Source organism: Maylandia zebra, linkage group LG5 (genome assembly GCF_041146795.1).
Source record: "Maylandia zebra isolate NMK-2024a linkage group LG5, Mzebra_GT3a, whole genome shotgun sequence".
Taxonomy (NCBI): domain Eukaryota; kingdom Metazoa; phylum Chordata; class Actinopteri; order Cichliformes; family Cichlidae; genus Maylandia; species Maylandia zebra.
The window spans coordinates 27,774,080-27,801,566 of NC_135171.1; the positions used below are offsets into that span (position 1 = coordinate 27,774,080).

General features: G+C 39.5%; 3 protein-coding genes across 3 annotated transcripts; 1 reads left to right on the plus strand and 2 right to left on the minus strand.

The window, feature by feature from the left end:
* Positions 1–5,097: 5,097 nt before the first annotated feature.
* Positions 5,098–12,321, minus strand: pde12 (phosphodiesterase 12). The gene is made up of 8 exons (XM_004548778.3): positions 11,750–12,321; positions 10,984–11,411; positions 10,799–10,904; positions 9,972–10,116; positions 6,819–6,897; positions 6,594–6,716; positions 6,236–6,441; positions 5,098–5,700 (listed from the first exon to the last, which is right to left on the minus strand). The coding sequence occupies exons 1-8, from the start codon at positions 12,319–12,321 to the stop codon at positions 5,581–5,583; spliced, it is 1,779 nt and encodes a 592-aa protein (XP_004548835.1). The 3' UTR covers positions 5,098–5,580.
* A 918-nt stretch (positions 12,322–13,239) lies between these two features.
* atp6ap1la (ATPase H+ transporting accessory protein 1 like a) lies at positions 13,240–22,269 on the minus strand. Its single transcript, XM_004548777.5, has 8 exons — positions 22,136–22,269; positions 16,350–16,372; positions 15,956–16,029; positions 15,318–15,386; positions 15,016–15,170; positions 14,795–14,845; positions 14,462–14,699; positions 13,240–13,686 (listed from the first exon to the last, which is right to left on the minus strand). The coding sequence occupies exons 1-8, from the start codon at positions 22,222–22,224 to the stop codon at positions 13,429–13,431; spliced, it is 957 nt and encodes a 318-aa protein (XP_004548834.1). The 5' UTR covers positions 22,225–22,269; the 3' UTR covers positions 13,240–13,428.
* A 1,991-nt stretch (positions 22,270–24,260) lies between these two features.
* On the plus strand, positions 24,261–26,271 carry rps23 (ribosomal protein S23). The gene is made up of 4 exons (XM_004548780.4): positions 24,261–24,374; positions 25,396–25,555; positions 25,698–25,818; positions 26,083–26,271. The coding sequence occupies exons 1-4, from the start codon at positions 24,371–24,373 to the stop codon at positions 26,227–26,229; spliced, it is 432 nt and encodes a 143-aa protein (XP_004548837.1). The 5' UTR covers positions 24,261–24,370; the 3' UTR covers positions 26,230–26,271.
* Positions 26,272–27,487: the final 1,216 nt, after the last annotated feature.

Sequence of the window (27,487 nt, forward strand, 5' to 3'; positions counted from 1 at the left end):
CCTAACATCAGGAAAACCTTCTACACACAACGTTTAGAAAACGTTAGCTGAAGTGGGGTAGTGAACAATCCCCGAACGCTCCCTTGTTTGCTGGGATCTCACCTAGAATTAATACTGTAGGTGTATCTATTGAAAATCTCACATGAGATGTCAGTAACTTTGACCTCACGGTCAATCTTGTGAATGTGATGTTTGAGAAAGATTATTTTTTTAACCTGCTTTTTGTATCACTCAGCAGCTTTCACAATATGAAAGGGAGAGCTGTGAGTGGAGTCACTCTGAAGTGGAGAGCAGTCGGATGGAGAAGTCTTCCATAAAGGGGGGAATGATGACAGAAAGAAAACTGGCCTGTTAAATTTAAAGCCAGCTTTGCTTCTGTTCATAAAAACACTTTGGCTTGATGTTTTGTGTAAATGAAGCTGCTGTTTAGTGCAGTCTGACTCTGCTTCAACTTTCTGTTCATGCAAATGATGCTGCGAATAGTTCCTGCCTCAGTAAAAGGAAAAACAAATTTCCAACAAAAAATTTCTTTGCCGCTTTGTTAGAAAGAAAGATTGCATATTCCTGATAACCCGACACATGGGACTGCAGTTTATTCAGATAAAGGTACTTTGAACTGCTCCTGTTTCACATCTGTTTGCCACAGCAGATAGCTCCACACAATCTTTAGCAGATTTAACTTATACTTCCCGACGCAACCCAAAAGGGATTTGTGTCTCGTCTTGAAGAACACATCTTTATTATAAAGTTAATGTGGCCACTTGTCCTAAACCAGTCTGTCGTTAAGCTGGTATGCTTTAAGTGAATGTGGGAGGAAGGGTGGGAGTGGGACTCCGTGCAGTTCTGAGCTTCAGACACTTCATAAACAACATTTAGTGAATTTTGCATTAATTTCTATAATTTGCCTTTATCTATGGAAAGATAAGATGCTCTATAACATGTAAGGCCAGAATATCTTGCTACATCTATCAACAGTGACATCATCTCCACACATTTTGGTTTCCATCATCGTGTTACAAATTATTCTTAGTTTAATCGGTGCAAGATCTGAGGAATTTTTGGGGGGCTCTTTTAGATATTTCCTGGCAAAGTTTAATCTAGCCTTCCTGTTTTTTCGTTTATATCTTCTTGTAAACTTTCTGTATGAAGACAATTATACCTACTTCCCCAAGAGATTGAATGAGTGAACAGGCCTCTCTGGGCCATGATTTTACCCATAAATTGTCCAATTACTTTTGATCCTCTGAAAATGACTGAATTCAAAAGTGACTGATTTATGAAATTTGATCTTCAAAAGCCAGTATTGTGATCAGCAGTGGCACGGGTTTCTTGTCATGATGAAACAAATGGGGAAAAAAGAAGGAGCTCCAATATTAGGACTTTTATTTATTTGTTCAAAAAGACAAAGAAAAGGTTTGGTTACTAAACAAACAATGCCTGTGTTTAGAGGCATTGTTTAGGGGAATTTAGCATCCAGAACAAACTTCAGCTGATTACTGAAACTTATCTTCAAACACTGTAGATGCGTGATATTTGTGCAGAAGGTTTTCAACATGAGCCCAGATCTTACCGAAACATGTTTGAGTTTTACTGAGGAATTCATCACTGGTGTGAAAACAAAATATGTTCTGGAAATACTACAAATCACATTATTTTATGCTACGGTGGATACATCACAAGTAATTTGAGGTTAAGGCTCTTGCCCAAGGATACTTTGACAGATTCACAGAAGTCAAGGACTGAACCTCCCACCTTCTAACTGGCAGATGACCTGCTCTATCAGCTGAGCCACAACTGCTCTATAAGACGGCCAGGATGCACACAGTGAAGCGTCTGATGGTAAAATGTTAAAACATTTAACTTAATCTTTCTAATGCCTTTTAAATGTTTCCTTTAACTGATTCATCAGTCATATCTTTTGTTTTAGGTCATTCTTTGGTTCAATCAAATAATGAAAATAAAAAATATATAACTTCGGTAATTCAGTGGCATATTTTTCTAAAATCAAGCAGATTAGCTTCACTCTTGTGCAGTATCATTAAAAACAATGACTGAAATAAATAATACTTCTTGAAATTTTAAGAAAAAAACTCTGCAGTTGGAAATAAATGTAGATAAACACAAGATAAAACACTCTCATTTAAAATCATTTCTATTACTTTAAGCCTGAAGTTTGAATTTTTAGCAGTTTTAAACAAACCTGGTTAATGTTGTTTCCATAAAGGAGTCTCTGTGACACATTTTGCATAAACTGATCAACACACCCATAACATTTCTCAGAAACAGGAACATGGAGCAGGAGTGGGATTTCCCTGCATTTTTATTATTATAAAGGCTGAGTTTTCTTTCACAGTTCACAGAGCAGCATCATGACTCTAAAGATCCTGCTGGGTGTCTTCTGTCTCTCAGGTCAGTCATTTTTGGCAGTGCTTATCACTCTGATATGTTACATCCAGGTTGCATGTTCAGAGATGTTGATCAATCATTTTTCCTCACAGGGTGTCTCATCTTCTCCAGATGCCGTCAGTACTACTTTGTTAATAAGTCCTTAGATTGGCATGCGGCTCTGAGTTACTGTAGAGTGAACTACACAAACCTGGCCAACTTCGAAAACGCTACAGAAATGAAACAATTTAACAAAACAGTTTCATCTGCTGGTTACAACTCTGAGGTCTGGATTGGTGCTTACCTACGTTTATATTGGAGTGATGCATCTCAGATCAATGATGATTTCTGGAAATGGGAAAACCAAACTAAAAATGAACCCTTCTCAGTTTACTATTTTTGTACAAAAGCTTTAGTGAATTCACCATACTGGTACTGGTCTTGGTATGATATCAACTGCTCACTGGAATACCCATTCATCTGTTACAATGGTAAGAAAATACCAAAGCATTTTCTTTTCTCATTAAGATTGTTTTGATTATTTTCATTCACAGGAAAATCAACATGACTTATTTAACCACAATTTCTAATTGCAGGAACTTACCAGAGTCCTGAATTTGTTTTTGTGAATAAAAGCATGGACTGGTTCAGAGCTCTCCGGTACTGCAGGGAGAACTTCACAGACCTGGCTGACAGTTCGCTTTCTGTCAGTGATGCGCAGAGGCTGGTGTCATATGGGACTGAAATATGGATCGGCCGCATTGCACATCCTCAAATTTTCTGGGTCGATGGCAGAGACTCCTCATTCAGATACTGGGATGAATCAGGAAAAATATTTGGCATTTCAAATGCCATGTGTGGGGTTGCAGATATGCAGAGATCAGGAAAATGGAGGTTACTGCCCTATTATACACAACGACCATTTGTCTGCTATGACAACCTGCCAGCTCCTCAACCTGAAACCACAGAAGCTCCCAAAAAAGAAATTGTTTACAGAAAAGGTATAAAGTTACAGTTTTGATATCACAAAAATATAATAACTGAAAACTCCCCATGACACCTTTTGTCCTCTCTGTCTCAGTAATAAAAATCAGGTTGAAGCTGGAGGACTCCTCTGTGAATCTGAATGACACCGCTGCCAAAGCAACACTCCTGAAAGAGGCAAGTCTGCCTTAAAACTTCACCTCATCACCTTTGCACTTTAGTGTAGGTGCTGTGAGTTTCACCCAGCTCTTTAATTTTATGTGATTGCCTGTCCTCATCTCTTCTTCACAGCATCTATGAGCAAGCTGCTGCGTGAAAATTAAGGCTGTAAATTAGAATTTTTGAATGTTGAGAAATGTTCATAAAATTATGACATCTAAAAATGAAAAAAAAAAACCTTTTATAAATGACAAAAATAATTTCCATACTTTTCTCTGAAACGTTTAATATGATTTTACTGTATATGATTTTAATATGTAAAATATGTATTTTACAAATATGATTTTACTGTATACATTAATCGGCCCAATTCAAATGCAAAGGTATGAATTAATGTCAGAAAATAAATTTATTGATGTTTTGTTTTTCTAAAACAGGCTTTTGTTTGTTTTTAGTCTCTGTTTAAACATGTGTGTAACGTTTGGATCTCTCAGCTCCAGGACAGACTGAAGGAGAAAGGAGTGAGTGGAATCACTGTGAAGTGGAGGGAGCAGCCTGATGGAGCCGTCTTCCATAAAGACAGGAAAGTACTCACAAAGAAGAAAACTGAGCTGTGAATTTTGAAACCAACATTGCTGCGACTTCTCTGAAACTCAGATGTTTAGTGTACATGAAGCTGCTGTACATATTGTGGTTTTGCTCTGTATTTGTTTATGCAAATTATACCGTTGACATTTGTCACCTTGGTGAAATGAAAATAATCAGATATAATTTTTATTATTGTTTCATCAGAGTGTTTTGTTTTGGACTAAAAGATCCTTTCATGGTTTTAATACTCCTGATGACGTCCTGTGTGGGACTATGGTTAAAACTGTAGATTTTTGTTCTGTCTGCTTGAGAGAATTCTGCTTTTGTATGAGATTTATTGTTTTTGACAAAAAGTGGGTTTTTTTTAAATCCATGAGACATAATGACAGTTAATGAACTGGATCAAGTGGCAGTGGAGGTGCGCAGAGAGAGGCTGAGGACAATACAGAAAACAACAATGGAAATAATTTAAAATAAAATGAAATCACATTGTTCGGTGAACTCAGCCAGAAACATTTGTTATTGTCCTTTTTACCTACATTCAGGTGTAACACCTTCTATGATTCAAAAAGCTGACTTGTATTGTTTGTTACTGTTTCCATGGAGCGCTGCCTTTAAGTGCATGAACATCCCAAAACCAGGCAACTCAAAACTGCTTCCTAGAGAAATATAAAAAGAATCATTTTCCTGCTCTTCTAAAAAAAAAATGTAAAACTAAATATGTCTTACTTTACTCATCTGAACTGTGAATATGTGATATTGTTCATTGGATACTAAATATAATTTGTTAAGATTGTCACATTTTTACCCGTTTTTGTAAATAAAGCTGTAAGTTAAATTAAGAAGGTAAAAGTTGGACTAAATTAAATTAAAGTTATATTTCGAGGATATTGTCACAATAGTGAGCAAATCATTTAAGCATCACAGGATGTTCACCTCCTTTTAATGATGTCTGTAAGTATATGACAATAAGCCAACAAGTGAGAGTCAGCGCTGTAGACTTTATTTAAAAACTGAAAGGCCCACTGAGCAGTACACTTGGCAACAATGATAATAAATACTTATCTTAAAAGGTCAATATTTATCTATTAACCCAGAAATAAAGTGAATAACCTCAGAGTGATCATTAATCATCAAACTGTTGTGATGCAGTAATGTGAGTTTGTTTTTTGAGTATTTAATCAATCCCCTTCTTAAATCCCTTCTCAAAATCTGCAATTACTTACTTTTCTCATTCCAACACTGAATATAAGTGATGAAAATAATTTATTGTCTAATAAGGACTGTGAATAATTTCACATGAACTTTCACTGTGTTGTGGTTTTGTGGTTCAAGTTCTTCTGTCTGATCCTTTTTGAGCTTCTGCTGACTTTGGTTCTTCTTGGTAAACCTGCAGGGACACAGTTTAAATCTCACACTCTGTGTTTTTAAGCATCTCTGTCCATCATGGTTGGAGGTCAGGGGTCAGGGGTTCCACCGGAGGTCACAAACCAAAGCGATGTGGTCAGAGGGGTGAGCCACGCTGGGCAGAGCCTCGTAGGTGGTGACCTCCTCGAGGCTGGGCAGAGGGATCACCTGCTCCACCTGCACACACACCATATATGTGTTACATCAGTTATTCACACAAAGAACACCTGACTCCATTTTTACCTTATCGTCTTTTTTTTTTTTTAAATAACCAATCTCCATTGAGTTTGTTTTCTGTTCCTCATCTTTGACTTAGTGAAAATCTGAGAAATCTGTCATTCTTCACCCGTTTTACAAACTCTTTTCTGATTTACTTCAAACTTAGCAAGTGGCTCGCTCAAGATCTCAATAATTAAAAAGACAGATTTCATTTGGTTGAGTGGTACGCATAGTTTGGCTAAAAGATGTTCTAAGTAAAGTAAGTAAGTAAAGCTGATTTATTAAGGGCTTTTTGTAGACAGTCACAAACCTGTGCACAAAAGAGAGTAAAATAAATATGAAAATTAAATAACATAACAGCCAACAAAAAGACAAAATAAGACAATGAAATAAAAAATAGTTTAAAATAAATAAATAGTAATTCACTAACATTCCCATAAGAGAGCTTGTTAAAACAAAAATGTGTCTCTCCTATATCCTCTGCCATCAGTACCTGCATGCAGTCTGGCTGTATAAAGATGTAATCCAGGCAGCCTTGAAACCCTCTCACATAGTTGGTGTAGGCCGGCAATCCGCAGGCGCTCAGCAGAGGGGGGATGTCAGAGAGCAGCTCCATGCTGCAGGACTCCTCCGGCCCCGAGCTGCTCCAGTCTGCATGCTGCGGAGGAACCACAGCCTCACTGAGCAGCTGAAACACACCTGAGAGGGGACGAGATCAAGAAACAAACCAACCTGATAAAGACTGTGTTAAAAAAGAACTCCAAACATGGTGAAGTTGAACTTTGACCTGAGGGTCATTATGTTTTTGTAAACAGTCTCAGATTCAGCTGTAGGTACTATTCTGGAGTTACCTGCATTTGGGGTGGAGTTAAAGTCTCCACAAAACACCAGCGGGGCTCCAGGTGCGACCTCGCTGATCACATGACTCAGGTGTTTCAAAGCCACGCCCATCTGGACTAAGCGAACATTCCCCCCTTCAAAGGAAATGAATTCAATTCTCAGAAGTCTGTACTGACAATCTCTGCTGGTTAAAATGAGCAACTCAGGTGTTCCTGGAAGTAAACAGGACATTTTACCTTTCGGGTGCCAGTACAGGTGAGTGTTGGCCACACAGACCTTCCTGCCGGGTTTATTCAGGTCCTCGAGGAAAGTGACCTGCAGGGAAACAAACAATTCAGTGATTAGACAAACATTTCTTTTCATGACTGAATAAATTGCTGATTTTTAACTGTAGTGGGCATTTCTTTCACATATTTAAGAATCAAATTCCAGGACAAATCTCAAACAGACAACAGCCAACAATCAAACTTTAGCAAAACATCCACGGACAGCAAATTCTGATTCATCTGCAGCAGCTGTACTCTCTCTTTCCTTTCTCTCCGTTTGCTGTGTGAGCAAACAGCGACTTCAAGAGTGACTAAGAGCAGAGATGATCTCCTGTTGTCTGTAACTCTCCCTGAATTATCATTTTACATGTAAATATAGCTGATTTGAGTACACCTTCACACACATACACAAGACAGGTAAGGTGAAATGTTGATGACAATATGTGATGTTACCCTAAGTGTAATTAAAGTTTTCCAAGAAGTATTACACTGAACATAACGAGCCAGTGTTTGTGCTAAAATGTTTTTTAAAGTCTGCAAATAGGGCTGGGCCATATTATACCGTTCACGGTAATACCGGTATAATGTTAGGCAACGATAGGAAAATGAAATATCGCGATAGAATGGGAGTAAAACGCGCATGCGCAGTGCCTTTGTTTTCATACGCACATGGCCGATTGTTGAGTGAAACAGATGAACCAGAATTGGTTTGTAAAAATGGTGCAACTTCCGTGATGTGGAACTGGTTTGGTGTTTGTCCGTCAGATACACAACAAAGCACATTTTTTTGCAGAACATGCAAGCGGCCGTTGTTATTGTCGTATTTGTCGGACTAAGATGCTCTTAAATCTGGGAGTAATCTGGGTCCTAAACTCCGTATGTTTCAGGTCAAATAACACTGCAGCATCACTTAGAGTTAAAAACTGTCTAAATTCTTTCATCTTTAATAAAACGATCAGCATTGCTGCTTTACCAGGTGTAACTATAAAGTTTAACTTCCAGGCATCCATGAAAACAAAAGTTATTACATTTAACGGAGTTAGAAGTTAGCAGGAAGCTAGCGGAAGTTAGCTCGCTAGTTTCGCTAGTTACCTAAGCATGATATTGCATGTTCTGACTGAGAGATTTCTGAAAAAAATCAAACGTACAGCTCTGCTATCACTTCCAACATAAATGAAGACAGGAAACTAAACAGCAGTGACGTTTGTAGGGTTACTGAAGTTGGGCTAGCTGGTATATAATGATGTGCTACGTGATCGCTAGCGACACAGCTATGTTAGCATAACATAAACAGTGAAGCTGGAGGACGAACACTAACACTTTTCCACTTATAAAAGTTAACGTGAAGGTTCTTCATGGTTAGAGACAAATGCAATCGCATGGCAGGATGCTGTAAACGGACCAAACTTCAGTCAGGAGAACAACTGAGATAATCCATCCACAATACGAGGTTAGTCATTAATATACTGCAACAACATGGGAATAGAGCAGCTGCCAGAGAATTCAACATTAATGAATCAATGGTACAGAAGTGGAGGAAGCAAGAAGAATGAGTTTAATAAAGTTTGATTTATCTGACTGCTTTGTTTCGCTTAATGTGCCTTATAATCCCGTGCACCTTATGGTCCGAAAAATGCGTACTGCACACTGCAGTTTAATGTTGCAAAGCACCTCTTTTTAACTTCAGTGGATATTATACATGGTTATGCTCAGGATATGTCAGCCCATTTCTACTGGAAATGCCTTTTGGTTAAACTTTCAGCAAGGAATTTGCATTTGCACTGTTACATTTTTATAAAGCTTTAATGTACATAAAAACCAGCTTCTTGTTTAAGTGAAAATAAATGGAAGGTTGTCTTTTTGCGCTAGTAATGTTGTGGAGTTGTATTTTGTCTCGCATCAATTATATCGTCGGTTATATCGTTATCGCAAATTTTCAAATATATATCGTGATAAATATTTTTGGCCATATCGCCCTGCTCTATCTGCAAACATAGTATTGTGCAGAAGTCCTGAACCTCTTTAATTTTTTATATTTTGCTAGGAAAATGACAAATTGGTGCAGTGATGTATTGATACATGGAAATACAGTTAATTTTAAAAAAAGTTTGTACAGTTTTAACAATCTTGAAAGTCAGCGTTTGGTATGGCCACCTGTATTCTTCAAAACAGCCTGAACAAGTATTCCTGTAATTTCTTTAGGAATAGCTCTCCAGACTTCTTGAAGGACATTCAAAGGGCTTCTTTGGATGTTGGCTGTCTTTTCTAGTGTTCTCTGTCAAGATGATCCCACACTGCTTCAATAATGTTGAGGTCTAGGATCTGAGGATGCCAATCCATGAGCGACAATGCTCCAATGGGAATTTTTCTATCAAGGTACTTTTACTGCATTAGCAGTGTGTTTGGGATCATTATTAAACTGAAAAATTAAACTGTTAGTAATTGAATGCTTTCCAGACAGTATTGAACGCTGGATCAAATCCGATAGTACTTTTCTGTGCGCATGTTTCCATGAATTTTTACAAAATCCCCAACACTGAAATGTCTCCATCATATTTTACAAATGGCTGTAGATACTGTGTTGTACCTCTCTGCTGAACACCTCCATACATTTTTTCCATTTCTTAAATACGTGACTTTCATTTACTGTAGACAGATTTTTAGACCTATCACTTCTTCTTTACTCCACTTGTCCAGTTTTATGAACCACACACTGCACACCACATGGAGACATGCCAAGTTTTGAGCTAATGGACACTTTCAGAATCACCTTGTTCATGCAAAAATAGTATTTTTTGTCTGTCAAACAGTGTTATTGTCATAAATTTCACTGACTAAAGAACTGTGAAGAAATTAATTTTTTGTGACAGTGGGTGTGTCTGCTGGTAACAAAAATTAGCTACGGTATTTTAATGTATTTCTTTGACGCATTTTTCATGCTTGAAATGTCTTAAAACTACTTAAAAATTACAAGAAAGTCAAAATGTTGTGAGTGCAGTAGGTCTGAAAGACCTCCAGACTGCTGACCCGATATTTGGATGGGAGCAATAACAAAATGTCGCATCACTCCTTCCCAAAGCTAAAATATAACAGTTAATCAGCCTTGATGGTGAGCAGCAGTACCTGCAGCGAGGTGGACCTCTGCAGGATCTTATTTTTCAGGGCACCGTTAGCAGAAACCTTCTCCAGAAGCTCAGCGTGCATGGGGTCAGAGGACAACGCCTCACTCAGCATGATGTCGTGACTGCTCAAGAGTCGAAACTTTGACCTACAGCACAATAGGATTCACTTCAATATCATAATCATCATCCATCCACTTTTTCCGCTTATCCAATTCAGGGTCACATGGGGCTGAAGCCTATTCCAGATGTCATAGGACTAGAGGCGGGGTAAAGTCTGGACTGTTGACCAGTTGCAGGGCTCATAATCATGTGATATTGCCATTAGGGCTGCACATAAATAAAGAGGCCTTTCTGTTATACTTCAGATATTCAATACTTTCTTCACAATCACTTATTTGTAGGTGCTCGCTACTCTATCAACGCTGACACACTGTGTAAGACACACAATATACTAAAGTGCATTAAACAAAATTTATTTCATGTACTAAAAACTTTTTATTTCTGGCCTGTTTACAGACTGTAATGTATCTTAAAAAAACTGAGACTTTATCCAACTCTCTTCATTATCTTTAACAGCCTGTGGAGTGAAGCTGGGTTTGGCTTTTTACTCAAAAATCTAAAAAATGCACTGCTTATGCTCGCTTCTAAGCGCATTAATGCCTCTCTCTTCTGCTCCAGGCATCAATAGTGAGCAACACTATCTAACATCCACTAATTATTAACTTCAACCAAACAAACACAGATGTGGCTCTGCATATTATTTTGCCAGTGATAAAGTTATCAAGCAAGCTAAAGTTAATCCAGCTTCTGGCTGGTGATTGGCCTAACCTGCGGTAGAAGGTAGCGAGTCCTTCATGCTGCTTCTCTTTGACCTTGAAAACACCGTTCAGACCAAAGGCATCCAGCGCTGGAGTCAGACTGTCCACATACACTCCTGCAGAGGTCAGCGAGCACAACTAATGTCAAAGATTTTTTTAAATCATCAGTATTTTTGTGTTTTTATCAGTGATTACCTTTATCGACCTCCTGCAGACAGATAATGTCGCAGTTGTACCCAGCAAGCTCCTTTTTGATCAGGTTCTGTCTGTAGTCCAGCTGCAGGGCGTAGGGGGCGCAGTACGGGTACAGCACCGTCTTGGAAAGGTCCGTTTGGGCGTAGATGTCGGCGAGGATGTTGTACGACACCACTCTCACAGTCGGCCAGTCCGTGACTTTGGCTGTGAAAGCATGACGGTTGTCAAACAAGCACACACCTGGTCCAGCCTCCACAGCTCCCACAGAAACCAGCTCCTTGGCCAGGCCACCACGGCTTCCATCTTTGGGTGTGCAGCTCAGTTTGAGCCTGAAGCTGATGTCCTGATTGGATGGGATGTAAACTCTCTCACATCCAACCTGAGTCCAACCACTGTCCTGATCTGAAGCTTTACCAGGAGCTTCAGACCTGGAACAAGAGCAAAGAGAAGTAGATTGCAGGATGTCAAATCAATTTGATTATTAATGTGCCCAAACAATCACCTGATTTATAACAAAATCAGAAAAGGCAGCTGTACAGTTCTACACCCAGGGTGTTAAAAATACTTCAGTTTAAAGGTTTGTTTACCCTTTGGCAAACTTATCGATGTTTTTGTGTCAATAAAACAGCTTGGTAGAGATGAGCAGACCTTCCTCAGACCCAACACTCGCCTGATAAGACCGTGTAAGGCATGCAGTTCTTGAAACAGCTGGATTGCACCACACAATCTCTGCTTCACATTTACACCTTCTTTTCTGGGTATTTACCTCGTGTGTGGGCAGTTTTCTCTGAACCAGGTGAACTCGCAGTCCTGGACGTTCCCAAACTCCACCTCCAGTTTGGGGCAGACGGGGAAGCCGGCCAACAAGGACACCGGTAGCTCTGCGGTGGTGAAGGTGGGCGCGTTCCTCTGCACTGAATATTTAACATCTCCCACCTGCAGCACGGAGCCGTCCTGCCAAGCCTCCGCGTTCAGCACCGTCTCCGGCACCTCTTCCCCATCGTAGAACAGCTTCACCACGGTGGGCTCCGCAGCTTCATCCGGCTGCTCCTGACCCCGGTTCTTCTTGGATTTCTTTGCTTTTGATTGGTTCTTGGCTATCCCGTTGGAGATGCGGGCCAGGACCTTGCCCAGCGGCTCGTCCTGGTCCCGGAGCATGTGCTTGTGGCTGCCCTGCAGACAGAAGGAGATGGTCAGCTTGGGCTCCCCGGGGAGGCACCTCACCACGGCCGCTTCCATCCTGCAGAGGCGGCGGAGGGCTCCGGAGAAAGTCCGTGGGGAGAAAGCGGGTAGTCGGCGGGTGAAGAGCGTTAGAGCAGTGGAGAGGTGGTTCAACATGAAGGCCCCGTCGGCAAGAACAGGAGAGCAGGGCTGAACGGGAGAGTACCTGGACAGGTAACGTTAACGGTTACCAGCAGGTAGAGCTGTCAGTAACTGCACCGGTTAGCCCGATGCTAATCAGCTGGAAACCAACCCCAACAGGAAACCGTTAAAATTACGTGTTTATTCAGGTCCGGCTCTGTAGATTAAAACTAAACATGACACGTGGTTTTTAGATAAAGCTGCTGGTTCAGATACGAGTTTCAATATTTACAATTCATCTGTAAGTTCAGTAACAGGCAGCACTTTCCTCATCTGAGCGTGAGATTCTTCTTCTTTGGCTGGATGTTTCGTCTCACAGGCTTCAGAGCGCCCCCACTGGACAGAATCAGAATTACTTCAGTGCAGAGACTCGTTTACTTTACTGTGATTGTGATACTCCTGCTACACCTATAAGAAACATAAGCTATATATTTTTAAGGTCATATAACTTTCTAACTAACTTTCTGCTTCTTAATTCAGATAAAACTGAGGTTATTGTACTCGGCCCTGAAAATCTTAGAAATATGGTATCTAACCAGATTCTTACTCTGGATGGCATTACCTTGGCCTCCAGTAACACTGTGAGGAACCTTGGAGTCATTTTTGACCAAGACATGTGCTTCAACGCACATATTAAACAAATATGTAAGACTGCGTTCTTCCATTTGTGCAACATCTCTAAAATTAGAAATATTCCGTCTCAGAGTGACGCTGAAAAAGTAGTTCCTCTAACCAAATTGTTATTTTCTTTTTGTATTTCACTGAAGAGACTAGTACATATAGCTGACATACACCTAGCTTTATAAACAATTATTATGCTATGTCTTCAAAAGCAAAAAATTTAATCAAACACTACAAATATAAAAGAAACCAGAGTTTTTATTTTATATTTTTATTAAGACAAAAACAGAAATCCTCTCATGGGTAAATTACAAAAGTTTAGAAATGTCAGTTTAAAAAAAAAATTTCATCCTGGGCTGAGAGTATGTCACACCAGGTTTGGTGCCAGCTATCAGGTCAGCTGCATTTCACTTTTTCAAAACTGTAACTTTTAAAAGTCTGTCCATCACCTCACTGCCTAACCTACATAACATTTTTCTCAGTGAGGTTTTCCACGCAGTACTGTTCCAGGTGTTCAGGGCTTTTTGGGAAGTAGACGTCGGCTTTGTGCTCCTCGTCATGCTCAATGTGTTTCAAGTGGATGAGCATGTGCAGGGCATAGGCCAGCACCAGCAGCAGGATGAGGGAGGTGACGAGGCCCATCAGGATGGCTGGCGTCAAGAAGGTGGTACAGTCGCTCGCAGGAGAAAACTTTCCTGAGGTGACGCTGAAGGCCTGAATCTGAGGAGAGCATAGAAACATTATAAAAAACAAACAAACAAGTAATGTTCTCAATATGCTTCTGGCTTTATATCACATCACAGAGAGCAGGTACCCTTAATACAGTCATCTCAGAACCTCCTGCTGGTCTAACTTTATCTTTATGAGAGGCACGAAATTTGCCTTAAACCGAGAGGAGCTGAGGGGCTGCACTGTGGTCCAGGATAAATCAAATAAACCTATTCTGAACTGTGAATCATGCAAAGCTATTCTAGCAGCCCAAGTAGTCTGAGCATAAAAACCCAGAGCTAGAATTTATTATGCACTCATTAACGTGATACAACTAGCTATAACCTCAGGAGGGGGTGATTGCTTTTTTCGCTGTGGTGATTTAAATATTGGAAAACCGTTTCAAAACCCTTTAAAACTTGCATTTTTCATTAAATTTTGTTTGTTTCTATTTTTGTATTTGTCCAATTAGAAACTGGTCATTTTTAAACTGTATTGTGCCCTCTACCCGCTCACCTGTGTAAATCTTGTACTCTGCCAGTCTCTGGGTCTGTGAGCTGACAGTACACTGCTGTTTTCCCAGCTTTGTGTTTGCTCATTTCGACATTCAAGTTCAAGATGTGTTAACAAAGTATTGAACTAGAGAGAAAATGACCCTTAACCACAAAAAACACTGAAAAATTAATAAATGTTCTAACAAGACTTTGTTATGTCTTCCAGACACCACACAAGAAATGAAACATCCTCTTTGAAGAATCAGTCAAAGACAGGGTAAAGAGACGGGTACCTGGAAGTCTGTAAAAGTGATGGACCAGCGGCGGGCTTGGTCAGTGCCAGGTAGCAGCAGGGCACTGTATCGCTCCAGGCTGCTGACGTGGATGCAGCGGTAGGAGGAGGAAGCTGGAGCGTACACCTCGCTGGCATTGAACGCAGCCTCTTCAGAAATGTTGTAGAGCAGCGAGACGCTGTCCACCGAGAACCACCACTGCCCCGAAGACTCATAAAAGGTGTTGGACAGCTGCAGTCTGATGAAAGAGAGGCGAGAGGAGACAGTCAGGGCAAATGTTCATGTATTGTGTACAAACTGCTTAGTGTGATCATATTTGGTGGCATAGCTAACCTGATGGACAGGCCTTTCAAATCCTCCACATCTCCAAACCTCATGACCAGCCTACAGAGGAACAAAGAGACAAGTAAGACTCTCAGATGTACAGCACAACTGGACCTTTCCTTACAGGACACACTGCATTGTTCTTGTCTTTTAATTGGGATTAAAATCTTCGTGTTAGACCCTCTGACATTTCTCATACAAGTAGACAGACAAGTAGGAGGTGCACTTACGTGGCTTTGTCCTTGCGACAGACAGACTGACTGGTGTCGACAGGTTTCTGAGGAGAAAAGGCTCGCTCTGTGAGGTCCAGGTGTTTCTGCTTGTCATAGCGGAGAGACAGTTTCCTGGCCTGGAACAAGAGGCACGGCTGCCCATCAGACAACACCTGGTGGGCAGGTACAACCGGTTAGAAAAGAGTAAATTTAAAAACCTTCTTTCGAAATTGAATATACGGTATAATATATTATTTATTATAATATATATTTTCTCCAACTGATTGTGTTGGAGAAAATGTTACTCATGCTCACTGAACCTTTAGAGGAGGGAGGGGAACTGCAGCTCCTGGTGTCTGAAGTAATTTCCTGCGTGATGCATCTGAAGACTGGAGGCAGGAAGAAGCAACCTTCCATGAAACAACTTCTTAAAGCCAAACTTTCAATTTTTATGTAAAGGCATTAACTGTTTTTGCAGTTTCATGTCTGTTTGGTTTTTTGTTTGTTTGTTTGTTTGTTTGTTTGTTTGTTTTAATAAAACGTGTTTTAATGAGAATTTTGTGGTTCATAAATTCCAGCATTTTCCTGGTATGCTTCTGAAAACAGGAATCATCATTTTCTCAGAGAGGACATGATTTTTCTCCCACTCTTACAACCTTGTTTCCAAAAAACTGTGAGGTTTGTTAAATTTAAACAAAGATTTAATTTTTTTTATTTGTTGGAAAAGAAAGTTAATCTGCCGATATATACACGATGAACCTAACACAAAAATTTAAGTCATGTTTCAAGATGGTACAGTTGACATATGTGACATTGTGGCTGCACATTTTTAGATTAGGATTAAATTGTGACATGTCTTTCATTTATTAACATTCTCAGCACCTAAATGGTTAAAAATCAGTAAAACTTTAATAGAAAGTTGTGGCGTTACATTTTTCCCTCCCCACTCATATTTTACCTGCAGTTGTCCAAGTCCTCTCTCTGCTGGTATCAAATATTGCTCTGCCTTCACCCTCCCATTGCTCCCAATGTCTGCAGAGACAACAGGATTTGTTTAACAAAATAAGCCATAAGAATACACATGTTATACCTTTAACCTTTTATACTAAAACATGAGAAATATAAACAAATCAAAACAGATTTCCAAACACAATGCTGCACTAGAGGGTAGCTTTTCAGATCTTCCTACACCCCTTTTCCACAATGACCACTCCGTACACAGAGGTGTAGGAAATAGTTTACACCCCTGTTCCCTCCTCCGTTAGGCATCATCATTATTACATATATTGTTATAACTGAGATAAGGAGGAAGAAGTAAAGGAAGTCTTAGCAGATTGATAAATAGATCTCACCGTGTTCCAGAGAAACGGCAGCACTGCAAAAAGAATTGAAAGGAGAATCAGTAAAATATTTATCATTGTCATTTCTTCATATTTGTCATCAGCACAGTTTTTTTTCCACTAGTTATTTTTCTTCTGTAACTTTATTTTTATGTAATGAAATACGTGAAATCAATTAATCATCTTATGGGGAAAAAATAAATCTCTATAACATGATTGTGAAATATTAAATAATTTACTGTCTCATACGAATTGTGTTTATTCTGAACAAAAAACAATCAAAGAAAGTGAAAGTATGTTTAAAAGAGTCTGATTCACTCATATTTAACTGGTTGAGATACTTAAGCAACCATTAGCAACTTTTACAACTTTGAATCCTTTTAACCTTTTAACAATTATACACCAAATAAAATATACACATGACACTGACATTAAACTAGTTTGTGCTCACAAAGGTACTGGACCGTCATAAAAGCTTAATTCATGTGTCTAATGTGGACCATCAGCCACATCTAAACCACCAGCTGTCCTTCTCTGCCCACTTTGGTAGCCTAACACCTGCAGGCACCTTTTTGCCCCTTTTTGCTGATATGATGCCAGTGCCCAATCGAAAACCAGTTTTAAAGATTTGCACCAGTGTGACACTAGAAAACTGTTGGGCTACCTCATTAAATTCATCAGTGACCGATAGATGTAACCAGTGAATTCTGTTTGAGTTTCTCAGACTTCTGCTGGGAACATTGCATCATAATACATTTTCAGGCCCGTCAAAATGTGGCCTGGTTCTCAAAAGGCACCCTGGCAGAACCGGTTCGGCTCCAGCTTAGGTGTGCTTACATTTTGCAGTTGAACTGGATTCAAAAAGTTTGAAAGAAGTCACAAATACAGATCAGACACATTCAAGATAAAATAGTCTTGATTTCACAAACTGATCTAGCTGCCGATTGTTTTGCATCTGACTCTATTCACGCAGAGAGTGTGGAGGGACTTATCAGATGGCTCTTGCTCCTTCTTGTAAAACATCAACTTTAAAAGCAAACTGATGATTGGTGTTATTCACCTTCATTTCTCAGATTTGTGCATAATGCAAGAATGACATCATTCCAAATCACCCAATAGAAATCAAAGCTAAAGAAGGGAGGAACCTGTGTAAGTGCTCAGAGTACACCTGAGTGACCCGGCTGCTGACCTGCTGGATTAGTTAAAATAGCAGTGATCAGTCTGGCACAGAGGTGGGTAGTTGTTGCGAGGATACACTCTGACCCAGATTACACACAGAGTCTTGTAGCAGAAACAATAATGGACTGAGATCTAATGCTAGAATCAAATTGGCATCAGGTCTGATTGACGGTTTTCTTTGTAAAAATTGAAGGTTTTATATGATGACTCCAGAGCTGGTTCAGATCGATGTGCTGGATCAGGAAACAACAACAAGGTTAAAGCTACAGCTCATCCTCTTTTTAATCTGGAATTACAGAAAATATGTATCGTTACAATAAAAACTTAAAATAATAAAGAGGGAGTGGAACCAATCCGATTGATGTTAATGATTCATTTGTTGCCTAATAATGACCACTGAGAAAACTACACAAAGGTCATCAGCCAGGGTTTAGTGGACAGCGGGAGAGATGTCAAACATTGTCTTGAACCACATATACAACCACCTGCTGTGCCACCTGTCAAAGGACAACTGAGCAACTCCACCTGTATAAAGAAATCCTGAGATGGTGTTAAGAGCAGCAGAGAGGTGTGACCCTGCAGGCTGACCACAGCCTGTTTTAAACAATGAAAGGAGCACAGGTGGAAAAAATAACAAAGAAACCATTTTAGAAAAACTGTTTTACATTTTGATGAATAATTAAAAAACACATGAGGCCAAAAAAAAGGCCCAGATTGAACTTTTCTATATCAAGGCCTCAATGTTTTTCCAGGCTGCCGTTCTCCAGTTTTTGTGAATTCTAGCCTCAGTTTTCTTTTCTTTTCTGAAAGGAGTGGCACCCAGTGTGCTTTTCCTCTGATGGCCCATCTGCTTTAAGGTTTGATGTGTTCTTCAGTCACAGATGCGCTGCTGCATGCCTCGGTTGTAATAAATGGTTATTTGAGTTGCTGTTGGCTTCCTATCAGAACGAAGCAGTCCATTCATTCCCTTTTAACATCAGCAAAGCATAGAAAACTATTTCCCACTGAACATTTTCTCTTTTTCAGATCATTCTCCGCAAACTCGAGATATGGTTGCCATTCCAGGTTCAAAGTCATGTAAAGCACCTTTCTTTCTCACTGTGATGCCTGGTTGTGTTGAGTTGCTACCATGTGATTGGCTAATTAGATATTTGCTTTAAGGAGCAGCAGAACAGGTATACCTAATAAAGTGCCTGGTGAGTGTAGTTGCTTCCTCATTCATGATTTAAAAAAGTAAAATACCAGGTTAATCAGTCTTGCTTAATGCTAACTATTTTAGTTAGCCGATCAATAGCTGTTATCTATGTAGACCTTCCATGATTTATTGATTAGTTTTAAATAACACGTCTAAATATGCAATATGTAAGAATATATATATATTTGAAGATTAATGATTAATAGTCAAAAGCTCTCAGATTAAGGTTTTACAGCTCAGCCACGAGCCTTTAATCTTTAAATCTTATTCCTTACTGATGCTGTAAAGCAGTGGTCAGAATATATGAGCAGAAAGTACAAGACAGCTACCAACAAATTAAAGTTTTGAAGTTGCATTTAGATTCTTTACATTTTCTGTAGATTTACAGTTTCACAGGCTTGTACTGCTTAACATGATTTGTTTGACTATTACAGGTACTGATGAGATATTTCATGCACAAGAGGATAGAACATTGCTGCTCTACATTAAGCGCTCTTAAGTGTCCTACAGTCAGGACCTCTGCTAAAAAATTCTACTATATTAGTGTGGTACCAGTACTTAAGTAAAATACATACATGTGCTGCTTCTACTCATGAGTATGTTTAACTTCTCGGTCTGTTTGCCATCACTGTACACAGGCTAATAAATCTGCACAAATTTTCTGCTCAATGATTTTGTAATTTTAGTTTCTCTTTTGGTAAAAATATGTGTATGTTTAGTAGTCATTTCACATTATTTAACAGCCGGTATGTACAATACAAGCATGCATTTACTCTGGGCAGTGACTTTGTTTCTTTAAAGCTGCAGCCTGATTTCTGAATAATCTGCTAAAATTGTCCAGCTATGGATAATCTAATCTAAATGAGCCAAGAGCACGTGGATCTCTGTATGGGCACTCTCAAGATCAAAATCCTCTCAGAGAATGGAAAATAAAATGCAGCACATACTGAATGTATTTAAATGTACATCAGGTCAGAGAATCAGACAATAGAGCGATCAAATCCCCTTCACTCAAAGAGCCTCTTCAGCCAAAAACAAGGTTTAGCTGCTCTCTTTTGCTGGGTCAGGGCACTGGGCTGTGGATTGTGGGATTGCACTGTTTGCATAATCATACAATCACAAGCACACAGACCCCGAGGATGAAGGATGGGGTGGCTTGCAGCCAGAGAAGACTTTACAGCTTCTCAATCCTTTACCATCAACAGCTGCACACTGTGAAATGCAATAAACAGCTGCTGATGCACACACTCAAAAGACACGGGGCAACGTAATCATCCTATTGGGGTCGAGTTTAAGGCAAGTATCACCAGGCGAAAGCAGACACTGAATGATTTTGTAAACATCTGCCATATGTTTAATGGCTTACTGGAGAGAAAATAACAGTTAAATCACCACATACGGCTGGCGTGATTCTACACATTAGTTGTACTAAAACACAGATTAAAAACAAAGAAACAATCTGAAATAGATGAAACGGAGGTGCCTGAGTCTCCTCTGGCTTTTAGCCTCAACTAGGAATTACTAACAGACTTCTGCTGGATGAGCTGGAGCTCGTTAGTGTGTCAGAGATATAATAAGTAAGCTGGCAGGTAGAAGGAACAAAGAGGATTAAACAAACAAGAGTCAGGATAAAATCTCTGTGAGCAAGAGGCAGAAAACAAAGGCATGATTGCTGGTTTGTATTAAGAGGTGTTGTGAGGTCACTGGAAGCAAGTGAGGTGGGTGACTGCTGACCATCGACTGATAGACTTGAATTAAAGCATTAGTGGAGGTGTCTTAAACATTTTGTTCTTTTAATGGTCGACTCTGGCTGCAAAAGGGTATGAAGGGAAAAACAGACCTTCTGCTCACTTTAATTTATTATCCTGTGATCATGTTCCAGATAAATTTTTTGTCCCAGTCACTTGATTCAAGTCTCTTGATACAACATGATGTTAATTTTTTACATTACTGGCCCCATCAGTGAGCAGACTGGCAGCAAAACAGGGTAACAGTGACTGTGGCCATCTTTCATATACAGTCTATGGTATAGACTGAAAGGGATGAAAGATTAAATAAGCCGAAATAAAAACAGGATATAAATAATGAAATATTTAGGATGTGCAGGAAGGAAGGTTGAACAAATGTGTATAACGTGAGATGATTCTGTTTGCTAAACAGAAAACAGACACGTATAACATACTGAATTTTTTTTTTTAAATAACTGGTGAAAATTTATTAATTTCACTCCATGTGACCACAGACTGTATAGAAAAGATGGACATGCACACCGTGATGTCACACACCGTGATGTCACTTATTGGCTCTAGAAACCACTTTGGTTTTGGTTGTCACCATGCTTTATTTTGGTAGCCAGAAGTGACCAGCATGACATACATGTTAACAGGTTTATTTAGAGACAGGCATCAATAAAACTACACATTTGTGACACTAATACCTGTTAATCAGTGTTGGACAGACTGTGGCACACAGTGGCACTGTATTATTTGTCATATAATTTCATTAAAAATGCTCCAAATGCTCAGTTTTTAGCACTTGTGCATTGCCTTCATTTTTACCACTCGTATTTGATGCAGAAAAAAAAGAGTCTGTTACCATCAACGGCAAAGAAAAAGAGTAATAGAAACTGAAAATAAACAAAGCATGACCATCGGTTTGGAAATTCAAGTAATAGAGAGAGCGCCAGGATTAAATGTGGTCCATTCAATCAGCATTACTTTTGCTAGATCAGTACTTAAACAACTTCCATACTTATTATCAAATAAAAATCTGTGTATTTTAATTAATGGAGCTGAAAAAAACTGTTCCCACTTTAAAGAAACCAGGGGCTTTTAAATGTGAATAAAATGATTCTGCTGAAAATGACTCCTGTCTTACTGCTGATGGCATCTCAAAGAAACATTATATGTCATTAGACAGTGTCATCATGCTTTATTGTAGTAATTGGGGACTTTGTTTGGCCACAAAGAACTCTTGCAAGCTCTGCACATCACCAAAGTGTTCCAGCCTGTTTTAGGTCCTGATTTTGGTTTGATAATGGCATGCTAACTCTTTGCTCAAGGCTCATTGTCTCCAGATTAAGCAGGTATCTCATTCTCAGGCTTTGGTGGAGCTAAAAGTGGGGCTTAGTTTAATCACATGGACACACGCACACACACACACATTAGTACAAAAGGATGATAATGTTACTCTGTGTGTGCTAGATGTGAAAGTAGGTATCTGTTTACAGGAAAAGTTGCCGAGCTTGTTCCTCTGAGCTCAAATTAAAAATAAATAAATAAATGCTGTACCATAGCACCACATGAGGTGTAGTGAGTAGAAGGTTGTGGGTGAGCATAGCACAAATCAGAGATTAGACAGTTAGGAGAGGTCAAAAACAAACATAAAGCTACTACACCTGCTCTGTTTGTGTTTGTCCACATACCTGTCTGCAGGTTGTTGGTGGAGGCAGGCAGACGCCTGCAGATGGAGGAAGAAGAGGAGGATGCAGCAATGTTTCCCTGGTGAAGCCATCGCCGTGGTGACCAGAGTCTGATGCCAGCATGCGCTCTCTCTCCCTCCCTGCCCATCCTAATCTACTTTAATCTGCCCCATGCCTTTAAACCCCCCTGACAGATGGCAGAATTAGCCAATCACAGGACACAGCAGTGGCGAGCAGTGCCAGGAGCCCCGCCCACAGGTCAAACACACTGTTGTTCCCTCAGTTTATCATTTTCAGGTCAGCTCAGTCAAAATATATTTAATGTCTGGAGATTAAAGGCAGCAAAATGATGATTACATAAAACAAAGCACTGGTCAGCTGTCCGTCTGTAAATATGTTTGTCGTGTATGAAAGGTGTTCAGATGCACTGTTACAGGGATACCAGTGAATGAAATGTACACAATACAGTTACAATAACAATGCATTACCGGCAGGGAAACAGTGGCTTGTGGATCACATCTGGCCTTTCTGATTTTATTGGATTTGTTGCTGTATGTACCAGATTTAGTTTTATATCAACAGTACTTTAGTAAACAGTGTAGTAAAGTAAAGACAGAATGAAGTTTAAGCCTCTTATAAATAAACAAAAAATAGGTTTTGTGTTCGACTCATTTGTTGCAGATGCATTTTATCTGTATTTTTAAGATTCAACATTATTTATTTATTTAAAGCATAGAAGCTTAAACTTAATTCTGTCTTTACTTCACTACACCATTTACCAAAGTATCTACAGTATATCTGTATCTACAGTTTATACAGTATTAATAATAAGTGGATGAGTTTCACTGGTGGTCTAGTGTTTAGGATTAAGGCAGGTACATGCACAGGGTTTGTGTGGCAGAAGAGGATGCAAGAGATAGGAAGAGATGCAGGAAGACGATGTGTGGTGGTGATGACTAAATGGGGCAGCTGATACAAGAATATTCACACATTCTATGAAGGAATCAGAAAAAATCGGATATCAGTGAATTGGTGCTAATAAAATGCTAGAATTTCACTCACCAAAATCTTTACCTCACAGCAAGTGATTTTATTTGTCAGATAACGGCATATAATCCCCCAAACGGGACTAACAAGGTCAAGATGTTCATACTTTTGTGTTATTGCCTGGTGATTATCTTCATGCATCGTTTTTTAAATCAGACTAACCTCTCTAAGGACATTTCCAGCTTTTCCTGGTAAATCTCACACACAGCATTCTTGGTTTTAATCAACAGCCTGATCGTGTCCTGCACTGACCTTCTCGGTCACCTGCTTATCTCAGTAATACAGACACATCATTGTCCTAACTGTTCACATAGAGCTAAATTTTGCTGCTGAGCAGACATTGTGAGTGAAGGTCTTGTCATCAGTGCACCAGAGATGCAAGGATCAGAGGTAGTGACAGTAGAAGAGTTTAAATACCTGGTGTCAACCATCCAAAGCAATGAACTGTGCAGAAAAGAGTGGAAGAAGAGAGTGCGACAGAAAGATTGAAAGGGGAGGTTTATAGGATGATAAGAGGCCTGATATTATGTATGCTTTGAAGGTGAAGGTGCTAAGATTTTTGCTGCAAGTTACTTGAATAATCCGGATTAGAAATAAGTTTATCAGAGGGATACCTCAGATGGACATTTAGAGGAGGGGTAGTGGGTATATTGGACAAAAGTGGGAAAAGAAAGACCACAGTGAAGATTCAGGTTTTGCTTTAATTTGTCACATGTGTGAACTACATGCTCTGTCCGCTAGAGGGCACTAACAAGACACCCATTAGCCGTTAATTGCAGGTTTAGATATCCAATTATTTGGTTTCGCTCTAATTTCAGTTTTTAAATAAAAACAATATAGTAAATTACTCAGAAACTGAGAAAACGGGAGGGTCGGGAGTGATGAATATGATGAATAATAATAGTGCGACTGACTGAAAGGGAGATAAAAAAAAAAGTGAAGACAAAAATAAGAGAAGGAAATTAGCAGCTCTCAATAATAAAACTACACTGGTTTTACGTATAATTACCAAATTCTAAAATGAGTCCAAATTCTTTGTTTTGCAACAATTAAATGTGAAAACATTGGCGTGAAATGGCATAATTTTAATCAGGCATATATCGTGGCAACGCCCAACCGGGGGCCTCGGTGTAGACATCGCCGCGGTGCATCCTGGTTCCTTCCTTTCCATCCCAGGCTCGCTCAGCAATCATGGGTACGTCTGAAAGTTAATCTCAAATACCCCAAAAATGTGACTTCTGTGGGGGGTTTTCACAACAGTGCCGCGTATAAAGGTCTTACGAACAGATTTAAACTCGTTTGTGTCGGTAAAACTCTCCAGATTATTTAAAAAAATCTGTTTTTATGCTGCTTTGAAACCGCAACGTGGAGCGGCCATAACATGTCTGAGCTGCTAGCGGCGTGTTAGCGGCATTAGCTCAGCACACCAAAGGTTCCCGTTACAGTTTAAGCTACCTGTCCCTTATTTTTGTTTTGTACTTGAATCGAAGATTTGCAAATGCCGTTAAAGTGATACCCGGTGGGGGTTAAGTGTCATTTTGAAAGCCGGAGGTTGTCTTTGTGAGAGCACCGAGCTTTAGCCGTTCTCTGCAGTTTTAGCCCAGCGCTTATCCAGCTCTCACTAATTTTGATATGTTGGCAAAATTCTGTTAAGTAAAACTTAACTGAAGCCCTGTCCTCACACTCATGGGAAGGATGCCTGACAAATCAGATTTCTGTTGAATAGGGACTGATAGTGAAATGTTTCTGCCCTGCGAACAGCGGGCTGAACAGTTTTTTATGTACCCACCGAAGAGAAGCATCCGTGTTCCTTTTTGTCTTTCTCGTTAAGGAGTCCGTTTAATTGATCTACAGCATCACTGTGTTTGATCTTTCTCTTTTTTCCCCACAAAGACACTTGTTGTATATTAAAGAGGTGGTTTGATGTTTATTAGAACAGCTTTCTGGGTTTACAACGGTGGCCCTAGTAAGTTGTGATGAAGGGGTGTCTAGACTTTGGCTGCAATCTGTCCCTGGGCCAGACTTTTGACGTGCCTGCTGTATAGGCTCATCCTCATTAACTGATGCACAAATGGGGATATTCTTAAGTTACCCCTAGTAGGTGTCCAAGGGGGAAAGAGTTAAGCATGACTCGGGAAGGTCTGAAGTACCATCTTAATGGTCGTACCCGAGTGTGCTGACTTTGGCTTTTTTCTTCTTTTTTTGCCCTCTTTCAGGAAAGTGTCGTGGTCTGCGTACTGCCAGAAAGCTCCGCAATCACCGGCGTGAGCAGAAATGGCACGACAAACAGTACAAGAAGGCCCACCTGGGCACTGCCCTGAAGGCTAACCCCTTCGGAGGAGCCTCTCACGCCAAGGGGATCGTACTTGAGAAAGTGTAAGTATCACAACAGCAGCTAACACTTGTAATTTAGGAAGATATAAAGTAGTTTTTGGTCTTTTGAGTTCCTCTTTATTAAATCCATAATCAAGGGTGTTTGGGTTTAAGTTAAAGAGCTTTGTACTTTTCCTCTCTGTAGTGGTGTGGAGGCCAAGCAGCCCAACTCTGCCATTAGGAAGTGTGTGAGAGTTCAGCTCATCAAGAACGGCAAGAAGATCACCGCCTTCGTCCCCAATGACGGTTGCCTCAACTTCATCGAGGTAAACGGCAGTGGCGAGTTTATTCTTTAGAGGATTGTTTATGTAGATTCTACAACAGAAACATCGAGCCACCGTGTCCGCAATAGTCCAGTTTATGTGGACTTAAGTGTCTGTGTCTATGAAATGTCTAAGTTGCAGTAAACTACGGATTTTAACTCATTGTAATTTTCTTTTGGGCCCTTAAAAGTTCTTAAATGTATAATTTAGCTCTGTTCTCAATTTTCGCTCTTCTAACCTCTTTTGTTTCTATTTCTTGACCTGCAGGAGAACGACGAGGTTCTGGTGGCAGGTTTCGGACGTAAGGGTCACGCCGTCGGTGACATTCCCGGAGTTCGTTTCAAGGTGGTCAAAGTGGCCAACGTGTCTCTGCTGGCACTCTACAAAGGCAAGAAGGAGAGACCAAGATCATAAACAGTCAACAAATAAAATAAAACAAACACATTTTCAATTACAGCCTGTTTGCTTTGTGTTTTCATTTCACTGTGTTTTTAAGGCACAGTGAGTTAAACTGATGTTTTTGTTACTGTTAAGCAGTGAATCATGCAAACAGTTTTTGCTTGAATTTCAGGTTAAACTACATCAATATTACCAGAAACTGGCTTACGTTTAACATTTAATTCAGGCCAATAATGTCAGTCTTTTCTGTATATATCCTCAAAATAAGGACTTCAAGTAATTTTGTAAGATCTCATTAATGTGAACAGTAGCAAAAACAAGTTTCACATGAACATATTTTTGCGGTTTGGTCGTCATTTTGCACTCACCCTTTCATGTGACGTAAATAATTTAAAATATGTGGGCGACTCAACACACATACAGTCATTAAATACAGGGCTGGGATAATATAAAGGTTCTGACACTGATTTTGAATGTAGACACAGTTATACCTGATCTCAGATCAGAAAGCTGGGTCATAATACTGTGGATCAAAAATAAGTGAAGACATACAGACCTCCCCTTAATGTAAAAAGAACATGTTTTTGGGTTATACTGAGCAAAGTCTTCCAGTGGTTTATCCCCCAAAAGGAGCTTTTGAGTTCAGCAGAAGAAGAAAAAATCTAAAAGTGCTGCACGTTTCACAAAATGATGGCATTTTGTGGCCCAACCTGTGTTATTATTATTTTTAAGTTTTAAAAAAACAGGTTTCCAGTTACTTTGGTACTACGAGTGTTACACAATTAATACAAACAAATCAAAGATATTTTAAGAAGTGAATTTAAAAATAAAAACTACATTTAAAGGTACTTATTCTTTTAAAAATGGTATAAAAGCTGTTTCTATGACTTAATTTCCAAGGAGATAAACTAAAGCTGTATCTGTGCTGTCTGTGGTTTTAGTCTGATACCACTTTGTAACAGCAGATGCTGCAGTGAGTCTGTCATTTTTATTTAAGGAGGTCATTAAAAACACGTTCATTGATGGTGGTGCCCTGGAGAAATGAAATACCTCTTGAGAGAACGAGCTTCAAGCTAAAACAAATTTTTTTGAAAAGAAATGCCTAACGGTAACAGCTCATAACGTCTCAGTAAACACGGTGAAACGCTGCCCTCTGGTGGAAAAAGTTTGAATTACATTTTGCACTGATTAAAATAAATAAAAGTCACATCATGACACCAAGTCGTTTAAACTTCATGGATAACAAGTTGGATCCAGAAACCATTTTGAATCC